Below are 13,427 nucleotides of genomic sequence, written 5' to 3' on the forward strand. Positions count from 1 at the left end.
AGTGATCTCCGTCCTGACAACTTGCAGGGTCTACAAGCACTCTCAGTATGTTGGTTTACCTACCCCTGGTTTTGTTTGCTATATGCATACTTACGTAGTGTCCGTGCCAAGTGCAAACCTCACCAATTAAACGGTTTTTTATTCTTCTTCCATGTAACATACGATGAATATTTTCATGTCATTAGATATTTTTCAAGTGTGATTTTTAATGGTTTCATAGGTAGTCTGCCTCACATTCCACATTGTATTAAGATATGTAGTTGGACATTTAGATGTCCCGTTTTTTTCTATAATATAATGCTGTCCTGAACATTCTTACTCATCTCTAATTACGTATTTGAGATAAATTCTTAGGAATGGGCTTCTTGAGAAGCATTTATGAAGTTCTTGATCACATTTGCAAATTTCCTCCCGATATGTTGTGCCAACTTTTTTCTTCTATCAGCAGTGTTGGAGATGCCTACGTTATCATTGTCTCATTGGCACCGCAGGTCATAATTTGCCTGTAAGAAATCTTGTCGGGGGGCACATGGGGGGCTCAGTTGGTTAAGCGTCTGACTCTTGATTTTGGCTCAGGTCATGATCTTACACTCATGAGACCAAGCCCCACGTCAGGCTCTATGCTAGTATGCTGGGTGTGGAATCTGCTGGAGATTCTCCCTCTCCCTCCCTCTGCTCCTCCTCTACTTGTGTGTGGGCTCTCTCTCTCTGTCTCTCTGTCTCTCTCTCATATCTGTTTGCCATCTGTGTGTCTCCTTTGGAAAAAAAAATGTCTGTTTAGGTCCTCTGCCCATTTTTAGTTGGATTGTTTGGTGGGTTTCTCGTGTTGAGTTGTAGAAGTGTTTAATATATTTTGTATGTTGACTCCTTCTCAGATATGCAAGTATCTTCTCCCATTCAGTAGGTTGCCTTTTCATTTTGTTTATGGTTTAGTCCCACGAGTTTATTTTTGCTTTTGTTTCCCATGCCCGAAGAGACATATCTAGAAATACGTTGCTACAGCCAATGTCAGAGAAATTACTGTCTATGCTTTCTTCTAGAAGGTTTGTGGTTGTATGTTTCCCATTTAAGTGTCTTTAATCCAATTTGAGTTTATTTTTGTGTAAGAAAGTGGTCCAGTTTCGTTCCTCTGCATGTAGCTGTCCAGTTTTCCCAGCACCATTTATTGAAGAGACTCTTTTCCCCATTTTGTATTCATGCCTCCCTTGTCACTGATTAATTGACCATATAAGCGTGGGTTTCTTTCTGTACTCTCTATTCTGTTCCATTGATTTATGTGGCTGTTTTTGTGCCGGTACCATACTGTTTTGATTACTACAGCTTTGTAGTGTATCTTCAAATCTGGAATTGTGATACCTCCAGCTTTGTTCTTCTTTTTCAAGATGGCTTTGGCCAATTAGTATCTTTTGAAGTTCCATAAAAATAGTATTATTTTTCTCGTATTATTATTCTAGTTCTGTGAAAAATGCTCTTGGTATTTTGATAAGAATTTCATTGAATCTGTAGATTGCTGTCAGTAGTATAGATGTTGCAACAATATTAATTCTTACAATCCATGAAGATGAAATATCTTTCCTTTGTGTCTTCTTCAATTTCTTTCATCAATGTCCTAATAGTTCTTTCATATCCTTGATTAAGTTTATTCCTAGGTATTTTATTCTGTTTCATGCAATTGTAAATGGAATTGTTTTCTTAATTTTTCTTTCCCTACTTTGTTATTAGTGTGTAGAAATGCAGCTGATTTCTGTGTATTTTGTATCCTGTGACTTTTCTGAATTATTTTATTGCTTCAAATAGTTTTTCAGTGGAGTCTTTAGGGTTATATATATGTATGTATATAGCCATACCATGTATACAGTGTGTATATAGCCTTACATATATGTATATGATATGTATATATCATATGTATATGGTATCATGTCATCTGCAATTAGTGACAGCCTTACTTCTTTCTTACCAACATGGACGCCTTTTATTTTCTCATCTGCTTGCTGTGGCTAGGCCTTCTAGAACTCTGTTGAATAATGGACATCCTTGTTTTATTCCTGATCTTAAAGGAAAGCTCCCAGTTTTCACCACAGAGTATGATGTTATCTGTGGGTTTTCCACGTATGGCCTTTATAATGTTGGGGTATTTCCCCTCTAAACCCACTTTATTAAGCATTTTTATCATAAATGATGTCAAATTTGGTCAAATGTTTTTTCTGCATCTACTGAGATGATCATATGATTATTTATCCTTTATTTCGTTAATGTGGTGTATCATGTTTATTGCTTGGTGAATATTGAACCAACCTTTCATCCCCAGAACAGAATCTTTTAATTTTGATGACTTTCAGTTTCAAATTATCATGGACTTTGCTCTTGATGTGTTACTTAAGGAATCCTAGGCTGACCCAGAGTCACAAAGATTTTTCTCCTACGTTTTCTTCAGAAGTTTTACAGTTTAGGTTTTTTATAGTATGATTTTTTTCAGTTAATCTTTGTACATGGTATGAGATGGCAATTGAGGTTCATTTTTTCCATGATAAGTAGCAAAACATCATGAATCTTTCCAGAAAAGGAAATTGGAATAACTCGTCTCTCAAAGACATGTTTGTTGTTTAAAAAAGAGGGGAGAGGTTTGCCTTCAAGGTGATAGACAATAAATTATTGCTGCTGGTTCTTGAGTCTAATTTGGAGCCTACCTCAGATGAGTGAATGAATGATTATGGGCAGAAAACCATACATTATGTTACATTACCACTTGGGTTGTTTGTTTGGGAGCTAGGCTTGCTTATTTCCCCTAAACAATTAATGTGATTGTGTCAATTAATGTTTTTATTTCTACAACAAGCATTTTTGAGACCTAAGGAGTACAAGGCACTGTACTTCTTGGACGGTGTGGGAAAATAATTTCTCTGCAGTCCATGAATAACCTGTGTGCAATTAACATCTGACTTCTAGAATGAAAGGAAGTCAAAGTAATTAACTTTCTTGAACCACAAAATTATTATATGAGGAACATCTGTAAACATTATAAGATTTGGCCTCTTGGGAATGTACTCATAAAGATTGTTAAGGGAAAGGTGTGATACATAAGAAATATAGCTTGGAGTTATTTGTGAAATGAAAAGTATTTCAGTAATTGCCAGAGCCACCAAAGCCTTTTTTATCACCTCTTTTTCTCTGTAGGTCATCAGCTCAATGAGCTCCCTTTCTGAGTACTGCCTGCCTTCCATTCTGCGTACATTATTTGACTGGTATAAAAGGCAAAATGGCATTGAGGATGAATCACATGAATACAGACCAAGAACAAGCAATAAATCAAAAAGGTACATTTCTTATGTGTAGGAATTATGAGGATCTTTCTTTCTTTCTTTCTTTCTTTCTTTCTTTCTTTCTTTCTTCCTTCTTTCTCTCTTTCAGAAACATAAATCAAAATGGGATTTATGCAGCATCTAAATCTTCCTGCCTATGCATGGATACCTTGCAGGTGCACATGGATACCTAGCAGGTGGCACAGGTGGCCCCTTGTCTAGCAGTGGGAGTGCTAGTCACTGCCACTTGTCACAGGTTGAAAAGACACACTCAGCCTTATTTTGACATTGGTAGGGCAGGTGTAAAGGGCCCTAGATTACCTTGCTACTTTCCTGAGCCCTCTCTCTTCCCGTCTGCACCTAAAAGCAGAAAGGCTGTAGTAGGCCCCACATGGTGCTGCCTAGTCCTTGTTAGGAACTTTGAGTGCCTGGTGTGCCGTCATGGGAAGGAGGCTGGACAGGACCTTAGCAGTAGACCTGGAGGTGCCATCCATGAGCCCCGTGACTTTGGGCAGCTCACGACCTCTCTGTACTTTAGTCTCTTCACTAGCGAAACAGGGAAGTCAGATTACCTCATCTCGAACTTCCCTTGCAGCCAACATTTGTATTATTCTGTGCTCCCTCTTCTCTTATGGATTTGAAAAGTGGAACTTGCTGCTACATGAACCCTTTAGCAACCATAAAATTTAAGATTCTTTTACTGTCAAATGAAGGTGCCATCCCCCCAAAGTTTACATAAATCTATGGAATTCATATGTTTGAAATATAAGTAAATATAAGAAAGTTGACTATATTTACCTTTTCTTAAAAAAAAGATTATTTTAAAAACATCTCCATATGAACTGATGGTGCACTTTTTAAAACAGTAAAGACAGAAATGAATCATTCAGAAAATCAGATATTAACTACTTCTTGTGAGTGATTTATGTCTCTCATTATTTCTTGACACTTCTAATGCTTTTTTAAAAATATCCACTTCTCAATGTCATGAAATGAATTACATTTCATCCAAAGTTGTGATTTCATTTTATAACATGCTTGAGTTTATGCAAGATTCAATCATTTGTTAATCATTTTGTTTGGGAGAGGAATTAATAACTTTTTATATTGAATCTTTTTTTAGTTGAAGACGGGGAATTTTTTATTAAGATATAACTTATACCTGGCAAAATTCATTCTTTTAAAGTGTGTAATTCTGTGTTTTTTAGTATATTCACAAGGTTGTACAGCCATCACCACTAATTCCAGAACATTTCATAACCCTGAAAAGAAATCTCATACTAATTAGCAGTCTCTTCTCACAAATATTTTTTTGATATATCAAATTTGAAAGGTAAAGTCTCAATTCTAAAATTTGTTCAGACTGTGAGATTAATAAATTAATGGTATCATTTTATTATTCTTCCCATATTACATGTTAGTTTATGAGTAGATATTAAACCTTTCCTTGGGGATGAAGAATGGGGCAGTTTTAATTGAATTAAGTGAGTTTTAGTTTTGTTTCTCTGTTTTGTCATAATTTAGTTACTAAACCTAGATTTTCCATGAATTTATTTCTTTTTGTATTGAAAATATTGAAAATGATTATATATATAATATATATATTATTTTACTTTGTGTGTGTGTGTGTGTGTGTGTATATATATATATATATATATATATTTTTTTTTTTTTTTTTTTTAAGAGGCTCCATGCCCAACATGGGGCTTGAACTCATGACCCTGAGATCAAGAGTTGCATGTTACAGACTGAGCCAGCCAGGAACCCTTGAAAATAGTATTTTAAAACTCACGTTACTAATTGTTTTCAGGAGATCAGAGTAATTGCCAATATCAAATATAGCATCAGGACAGTGAAATTTGACTCAGCAGCATTTAATTAGCATTTGGACGTCCAAAATAAGAATGTGTGTTTGGGAGAAAGCCAAAAGAATGAGGGTGTCTAGAGCATGATGTAGGTAATAATGAGAGTTTCTGTTACTAGGGAAAAAAAAAAGAGGAACTTTAGAGAAAAGCACAAGGAACCGAAAACAGTTAAGTGTGACAGATGTGTACTAGGGTTACAATTTCTAAGATTAGTATAATATCAACATTTTGACTGCCAAATAAATTTGTCAGATGCTGCTGGCTCCTGGCAGTTAGACCTCAAACCAGCAATAAAGTTGAATTCATTATTGGAAAAGTATAGGTCTTACTTTTATTTGAAAGCATAAATTGGCTCATTAAATAAAATAGAATCCGGGGTTTAAAGTTTTTTCCCTGCCAAGAACTGCTACTTTCTCAAGGTCCTCTGGCCCCTTTTAAAGACCCTTATTGGCCATCCAACACAACCATTTTCTCTCTATTGCTGCTGGCCATCTTTGAAAGTTCTCCTTCCTTTTGGTCTTCAAACATCTTGTTTACTTATTCCATGCTATAATCTCTAGGTCAGGCTTGATGAATGTTCTTTTTTAAGGCAGTTGGATGTGTTTTCCTCTCCTCCAGCTGGCAGGAGCTCTTCCAAGTTCTAGTGGGTCTTGAAGGACTTCAGATAGATGGTTTGGCCCAGTGCTCTCCCTCCTGGCAAGACTATTTGCAATAATCGTGAATGAATGAGCTCCTACTCTGTCCATACATTTCTCCTTGAGAGTTAGAGCTGCAACTTCCCTTGCTAACCCATTCTGTCACTCGCCAGCCTTTACTTGACTTGTTTATGGTTATAGAGCTTCTCCAGAAATTCTTTTTTATATCTTACATATCACCTTCCTTTCTTCTCATTCCCATTGACTGAAGCAAAAAAAAAAAAAAAACTCCATATTTAAAATATTCTTGGGGTGCCTGGGTGGCTCAGTTGGTCCAACTTCAGCTTAGGTCATGATTTCACGATTTGTGGGTTCAAGCCCCGCGTTAGACTCTGTGCTGACGGCTTAGGGCCTGGAGCCTGCTTGGATTCTGTGTCTCCCTCTCTGTCTGGCACTCCCCTACTCATACTCTGTCTCTCTGTCTCTCAAAAAGAGACATATTTTAAATTAAAAAAATTTAAATTTAAATTTAAATTAAAAAATTTAAATAAAAATTTAATAAAATTTAATAAAAAATTTTAAATAAAACATTTTATTTATTTTTTATTTATTTTTTTTTTCAACGTTTATTTATTTTTGGGACAGAGAGAGACAGAGCATGAACGGGGGAGGGGCAGAGAGAGAGGGAGACACAGAATCGGAAACAGGCTCCAGGCTCTGAGCCATCAGCCCAGAGCCCGACGCGGGGCTCGAACTCCCGGACCGCGAGATCGTGACCTGGCTGAAGTCGGACGCTTAACCGACTGCGCCACCCAGGCGCCCCTAAATAAAACATTTTAAATTAAAAAAAATATTTTTTTAATATTCTTGATTTATTTTGAAAATACCTGCCTGACAAGCCCAACTCTGGTCCTCCTTTCTCATTGCTCTTACTTAAAATTCCAAGGATGGAGCATTTACATGTTTGAGAGACTATGCTAAACATATTACACACTTTATCTTATTTAATACTCAAGCAAACCTTTCTGTAATTGCTATTATCATTCCCATTGTGTAGATGGAACAGTTACTGGTAAATAGAAGAAGCATCATTTTAACCTACGACTGTTCCACACCAAAGCCAATGCTCGTAGCCACTATTCTGTGCTTAGAGCCTCAGCCATCGTTTAATTTGTCTTTCTTTGTTCCATTCCCAGTCAGCCTTCAGTTAGTATGTTAGATAAGCAGAACCCGGGGTGAGGGGGTGGGATGGAGGTAGACTGACATTTCTGTCCTTTGACAGTGTTTATTCAGCTCCCTGACTTTTGAGTGAGTTCAAATGACTCCACTTTGCTTCTTTCTACCTCTTCTTCCACCTGCTTTATAACCATTCTCTCTCCCACCATCCCATTCACTTTTTTCTTCTTTCACAAACTTCAAGTGGCAGAAGGTCACGAGGAAAGAGGCATGGAAACAAAAGAGAGAGAGAGAGAGAGAGAGAGAGAGAGAGAGAGAGAGAGAGAAATGGCTCCTAACCTTTCTCCACCCTCCATAGTCCTGCTGTGGCTGATCATGGTACTACGTCCTTATTATTCTCTACATTGTGTAGCTTCTTTCATAGGTGCTTCTCAATATATACCTCCAATATGACAGCCCTGCCCTGCGTCTGTATCTGTTCTAGAGATGATAGGATTCCAGAAAGTTACCTTGGAAGAGCCCACAGGATGAGCTTGTAGACTCACAGATAGCTACTCAAGTTGACATGGCTGAAAAGTTGAAATTTGAAGTCAAATATTCTGATCCTGTGTTAGTTCACTGCACCTCACTGGTAACAAAAAGCATTAGCATATATTTACCCCTGCAATCTTGAAATAGCAAATCTGGTTTACAGTCCACTGGGAATGAGCCCTAGATGTCTGGCGAATTGTAGCACTCCGAGAATTTTTTCAGTGCCACTGAATATGAATATTTTAAATTTTACAGTGATGAACAACAGCGTGATTATTTAATGGAAAGACGGGACCTCGCCATTGATTTCATTTTTTCTTTAGTATTAATAGAAGTTTTGAAACAGGTCAGTAATTTAATGTTTCTTTTAGATAAGGTTTATCTGAAAACTACTTATGTTTTTAAAATCTAAGTTTTAAATTGTCCATGAATTTCAAATATTGGGGCATATGAATTGTGTTTATTGATTGCTAAGGATGACAGAAGTACTATTATTGATGTGATCTTTAATATTCTCTTCCAAGTTAAAGCGATTTTTTTTTTCTTTTCAGATTCCACTTCATCCTGTAATAGACAGTCTAATACATGATGTTATTAACTTGGCTTTCAAGCACTTTAAGTACAAAGAAGGGTAAAGTAATTTGTCTGTTTAGAATTTTGAAGAAGTTGGGCACTTAAAACTAAAACAAGTTTGCTCTTTTTAGATGACCAGGGATCCCTAACTCATCTAATCGTATCTTATTTAGGTACCTTGGTCCTAACACTGGAAATATGCACATCGTGGCAGACCTGTACGCAGAAGTCATTGGAGTGTTGGCACAAGCTAAGTAAGTGAACGTCAGCCCTTTACCGTAAGATCTTGAGCCCCTCCCCTATCGCCGCCCAGCTCCATTCTCAGGAAGGGACTGTGTGTGAGCTTACTGAGAGCTAAGGTCTTTTTTTTTGCTATGGGTTTCATAGCAAATTGACTAAAAGCGCCCTCGAGGCAAGTACCAAGTCTTTTTCAATTGTTTTCTCCCCTACCTTTTTTACCCGGCATTTGGGCCAGGGGCTACCAGGAGTCCATGAGTTTCAGACTACTGCATCAAGGAAAGAACCGGACGAACCAAATTTCTTTCCTCTCTGCCACAAATATTCCAAAGAAGTTTACCACTTTGAGGAGTCTTGTTTTCTGTATTCTTTGAGCGTGTAGCTACGATATCTACCATCTGTGAATGGGAAAATTCCATTCTAGAATGTCCCTTTACTATAGAGCTTACTTAACTCAGCTGAGCTAAAAATGTCCCAGACTCTGTCATGGAAACAAGTCGGGGGAAAATTCTCATTGCTAAATTTATCTGGCCCCATAACGCTACTTAGCAGGCTAGAACAAAGTGGTGTTAGACCATTACCAATAATATACTTCTTCCAAAAGTGATGTCACATCTTATTCACCCGTCTTCATCTTACTCAACCCCGAGGCACATCAGGCAAGATCCCGAATGCCTAGGTGAGGCAAATGAGCCAGAGACATAATGCGAATCCAGGCCAAGAGTTGAGCTTAAAGCAACAGTGATGCCCTGATGCTTATGAAATACAATCTTCAGAAAGAGATTTTTATCTTCAAGAAGAGATGGTGTTTCCTAACTTAGTAGCATGGAAATACCCAATTATCAAAAAACAAAAAGTTTTGAAAATGTGTACTCAGCAACCTTACCTAGCCAAACATAGACAAGAACTCAGGCAACAGACCCCCAGAACTCTTCAGTGTGACTTACTTACTCTAACCCAGTTTATCCATCTCGGGTAGCTATTTTTTCGAACCCCTAAAACATCGCTGTTGGATGGAAGAGAGGTAGACGCACTGATGCCGTGAGAAATATCAAGCTCAAAGACTGTCAACAACGGAGAGGAAAGAAAAAGTAACCAAAGCACACTGAAAAAACTACAGTGTTACCTGGGCCATTTTGCATGAGATCATATCACACTTTTATCGTAGCCCATTGTGATAATTGTGGTTCATGAGTCATCAAGAAAAAAAAGCATAATATATTTTTTATTGCAACTAACAATAAAAGTATTGGCATTTTTAAGGGATAAGCTTCAATTGCCTGGCAGCTTGATTCATATGTATGTACCTCGTTCCTATAAAAGATCAGAAAAATGAGTTATTGCTATGTGTTCGGCTGATTTGTGTCAAACCCTGAAAATCTCAACATATTCCTGTGTAATTCCTCTTGGTATTACCTCAGACCTATTCTCTTATACTATCGTTTGGAAAGTTTAATTTGCCAAAAAATGGCTTTTGTGTTTTTCTTAGTTTTTGTGGATTATGCAAACAATATTGGTTTCCTTAGAATGACCTTTCTTAGCCACATCAGTTTTGAGTTAGTTATGAATGAATTGAAAAACAATGTCATAAGCAAGCAACACTCTAAGGCTATAGGAATTTCCATATTAGGTCAGATCTATGATCCACCAGTCCAGTGTTTTCTTGCCAACCGTGGTTTTTTAAATTTCCATGATGTCAGTATTTGTCCTAATTCTGCAATAGCCAAGTATGTGAAATGTCTCAATTTGGACAATGTTCCAGTACTTTCCACTCGTAAGAGAACCCTTTGGCCAGTGAGTTCTTACAGTACCTGCAGTAATGTAGAGCAATCACAGGGCTGTATTCTCACCTCGTCAGTGTATAGGTAACCTTTATTGATAGATGATACAATCTTCAGCCAGTGTCATAATCCAAATTATCACATTACTCTTTCTCATGAGTAGGCCAGAAGCATTACTTTGTCATTGCCTTAGGCAAGTACTGTTTCCTTTGTTCTCAGTGGGGGGAAAAAGGATGTATGCTTATCTACTACAGAGTGGTTATCTTTTTTTTGTTTCCCAAAGAAGGGAGTAATGTAACAGTTCTAATTTTAGATCTTATGTCTAGCCGGTAATGCATATGAAATATTGTCTTTATTCTGACTGTAGTTGTTAATACTTAGTTTTGGTCTTTAAGTTTTAGCAAAATCACTATTTTTAATCTTCCTCGTGCTAATGCACTTAACTCCTACCGGTAAGGGGAAACAATTTTGCTGGTTTGTGAGATTTGCCCAAAGTGTTGACTTTTTCAAAGTCAGTTTAGTTAAGATTAGATTTTTTTAGAGTAAGTTTTTTTGGTTAAAATCTGGTATGCTTATTTAAATAGTCATAACGGCCTCCAAGATTCATAGATTTCAAAATTGCTTTCTCTTTCTGTGATATAAACATGATGTACATATTCTTATACTCTTTTATATGTACTAAACATTTTAAAGCAGTTTATTTTTATACAGATGTTATAGTATACCAAAGACTGAGTAACGATTTAATTACTGTATTTACTAAACACTAAAGGCATAGTCATTGAAAATACATTTATTTTTTCCTAAAATTATTTTAGGGGAAAATAAATTTTAAGTGCAAATAGATTTGGGTATTTTTTTATGCTAAAATAGTATATTTATGTCATTTGGGACTTTTAAAAGCAAAAGATAACCATATTTATTCTTAAATGAGAAATAAATAGACTTCCAGCCACCTCTACTTGTGAAAATGTGGAACTAGTAAATTATACAAATAACCTGCCCTCTCCTACCTCTTCTTGTTTTAGTCATGGATTAGGGATGGAAAACAAACTTTCTTAAGTATCATATGGTCCTTAAAACAATATAAGTCTAACCTATTAGATTACTTTTTTCCTTTTAAACTCTCACATTTAAAATTAAAATCACTGAGAGGTACCTAAGCGGCTCAGTCGATTCAGTGTCTGACTCTTGATTTCAGCTCAGGTCATGATATCACATCACAGTTCATGGGATCAAGCCCCACATTGGGTTCCGTGCTGACAGCACAGAGCCTGCTTGGGATTCTCTCTCTCTCCCCCTCTCTCTGGCCCTCCCCCACTGTATCTCTCAAAATAAATAAACAAACATTTAAAAAGTCATTAATAGGGTTTTTTTTAGTATTTGGAAATAACTTGAATAAACACATAATTTTTAAAAACCAGTTGCGAATTAATAAATGTATACAATCTTGATTGAAAGTGTCCCTTCCATTGCTTTGCCACACCAACTCTGCCTCCCACCCTTTCTCGTTGCTGCATAAAGTCTCATCCTTTACCTCAACTCAAATCCCCCCAAATCTCCTCTAATTTTCCAGCTGGAAAGAGCCCTTTCTCCTTGCCTTGGAGCCTCTTTAAGTGTATTATTCACATAAAAGGCAATGTGAAATGAGAAAGTGATCTAGTCTAGCATTCCACCTCCCAGAAGGATCAGCAAGATTTGAGCAAAGGGTCAGATACTTGTGAACGCACCTCACAAACTATTATTATTATTATTATTGTTATTATTTGCATGACTCATGGCCAGTTCTACATCGTTTTATATTCCCAAACAAACTATACACTGTTCTTAGGGCAGCAACTATATTTCATAGTTCATGAGCACGTAAGGCAGCTGGAGTATGGTGGAAATTCCTGGACTTTATGTCAGAAGACCTGGGTTTGAGTCGTCTTTGTCATGTCGATCTTCCAAATCTGTTTCTTCATTTGTAAAATGGGAATGCATTCACTGCCTGACTCAATGGGTTTTTGTGAAAGTAAAAGGAGTATAATGTGCATCAAATATTAAACATCTTTTTTTAATTGTTTATTGTTTATTTATTTTTGAGAAAGAGAGAGAGACGGAGCACAAGTGGGGAAGGGGCAGAGGGAGAGGGAGACACAGAATCTGAAGCAGGCTCCAGGCTCCGAGCTGTCAGCACAGAGCCTGATGTGGGGCTCAAATTCATGAACCGTGAAATCATGATCTGAGCCAAGGTCAGACGCTCAACTGACTGAGACAACCGCCCCTAAAATATTAAACATCTTACAAATATACCTTATTGTTATTCCTAGTCTAGACCAGTGCATCATAAACTTTAGCGCATCAGAATCACCTATACGGTTGGTTGAACGAGATTACTGGAATTCACCCCTAGAGTTTCTTATCCGATAGGCATGGCATGGGCCAGATAAAGCCTGTTCCTCACAAGTTCCCACACAATGCTGCTGCTGCTGATCCCAGGGCCACACTTTGAGAACCACTGGCCTAGACATAGCATAGCACGGAGATTAAGCACTGGGACTCTAGAGCCAGACATTTGGCTTGAAACCCTGGCTGTGCCATTTATCAGCTGTGCGACTTTATCACATTAAGAAATCTCAGCCTCAAGTTCCCTTGTCTGTGAAGAGGGTATAATAATAGTGCCCTGCTCGAGTTGCAAGGATTAAATAATTGTGAAGATGAAATGCAGGGTTCACTGAACTGTGCTGGGCATATCATGGATGCTGGATATATCTGCTTGTTGCTGCCATTGTCACCATCCTCGGCATCAGATTGTTTTCCTCCTCTAGAAGAAGTAGAAAAGAGAGATGACCCAGGAATTTGGAGTTTATATTTTCTGCTCCGTTGCCTTCTTACAAACCTTTTTTATTGTGAAATATATGGAGCAAACATGAGAAAAAAAATCCATAAATTGGTTTAGAAAAATACAGTTTTCACAAACTGTTACCAAAGGAGCGTCATGTAACTTCCTGTACCCAAGCTGAGAACTAGAAAATGGCCGGCTCTCTCTAAGCCTCTTACACCGACTTGCCAATCACACACCTCTTGTACTGCCTTCTGGTGAAACATTATCTGTGTTTACAGCCTACTTTATTTGTCCCAAACTTTCTACATTGAGGTATCCAACGTTGTTGTTTCAACCTTCTCAGATTCCATTACTGGGCCTTCAACTTTCATAATATAATAACCCTCTTTAATCATGCCTCGCTCCTAATTGACCTTTTCACATATGTAGAACCACAGGCTGATCGTCTCAGGAAGCGAAATACAATGAGTTTTAGAAGGCTTTCCTTGTTTTCTTAACCAGCC

The 13,427-nt window shown here is 37.4% G+C and overlaps 1 protein-coding gene across 8 annotated transcripts in view; it reads left to right on the top strand.

Moving 5' to 3' along the window:
• FRY (FRY microtubule binding protein) overlaps positions 1-13,427 on the top strand; it is a 447,912-nt gene that overhangs the window by 266,722 nt on the left and 167,763 nt on the right. For all 8 annotated transcript variants that reach the window (XM_040448149.1, XM_040448142.1, XM_040448144.1 and 5 more), the window contains 4 exons: positions 3,175-3,314; positions 7,762-7,852; positions 8,058-8,137; positions 8,253-8,333. In XM_040448149.1, coding sequence (XP_040304083.1) covers positions 3,175-3,314; positions 7,762-7,852; positions 8,058-8,137; positions 8,253-8,333 — 392 coding nt within the window. The remainder of the gene's footprint in view (positions 1-3,174; positions 3,315-7,761; positions 7,853-8,057; positions 8,138-8,252; positions 8,334-13,427) is intronic.

Source organism: Herpailurus yagouaroundi, unplaced genomic scaffold (assembly GCF_014898765.1).
Source record: "Herpailurus yagouaroundi ecotype Mexico unplaced genomic scaffold, PumYag 197, whole genome shotgun sequence".
Classification (NCBI taxonomy): Eukaryota; Metazoa; Chordata; class Mammalia; order Carnivora; family Felidae; genus Herpailurus; species Herpailurus yagouaroundi.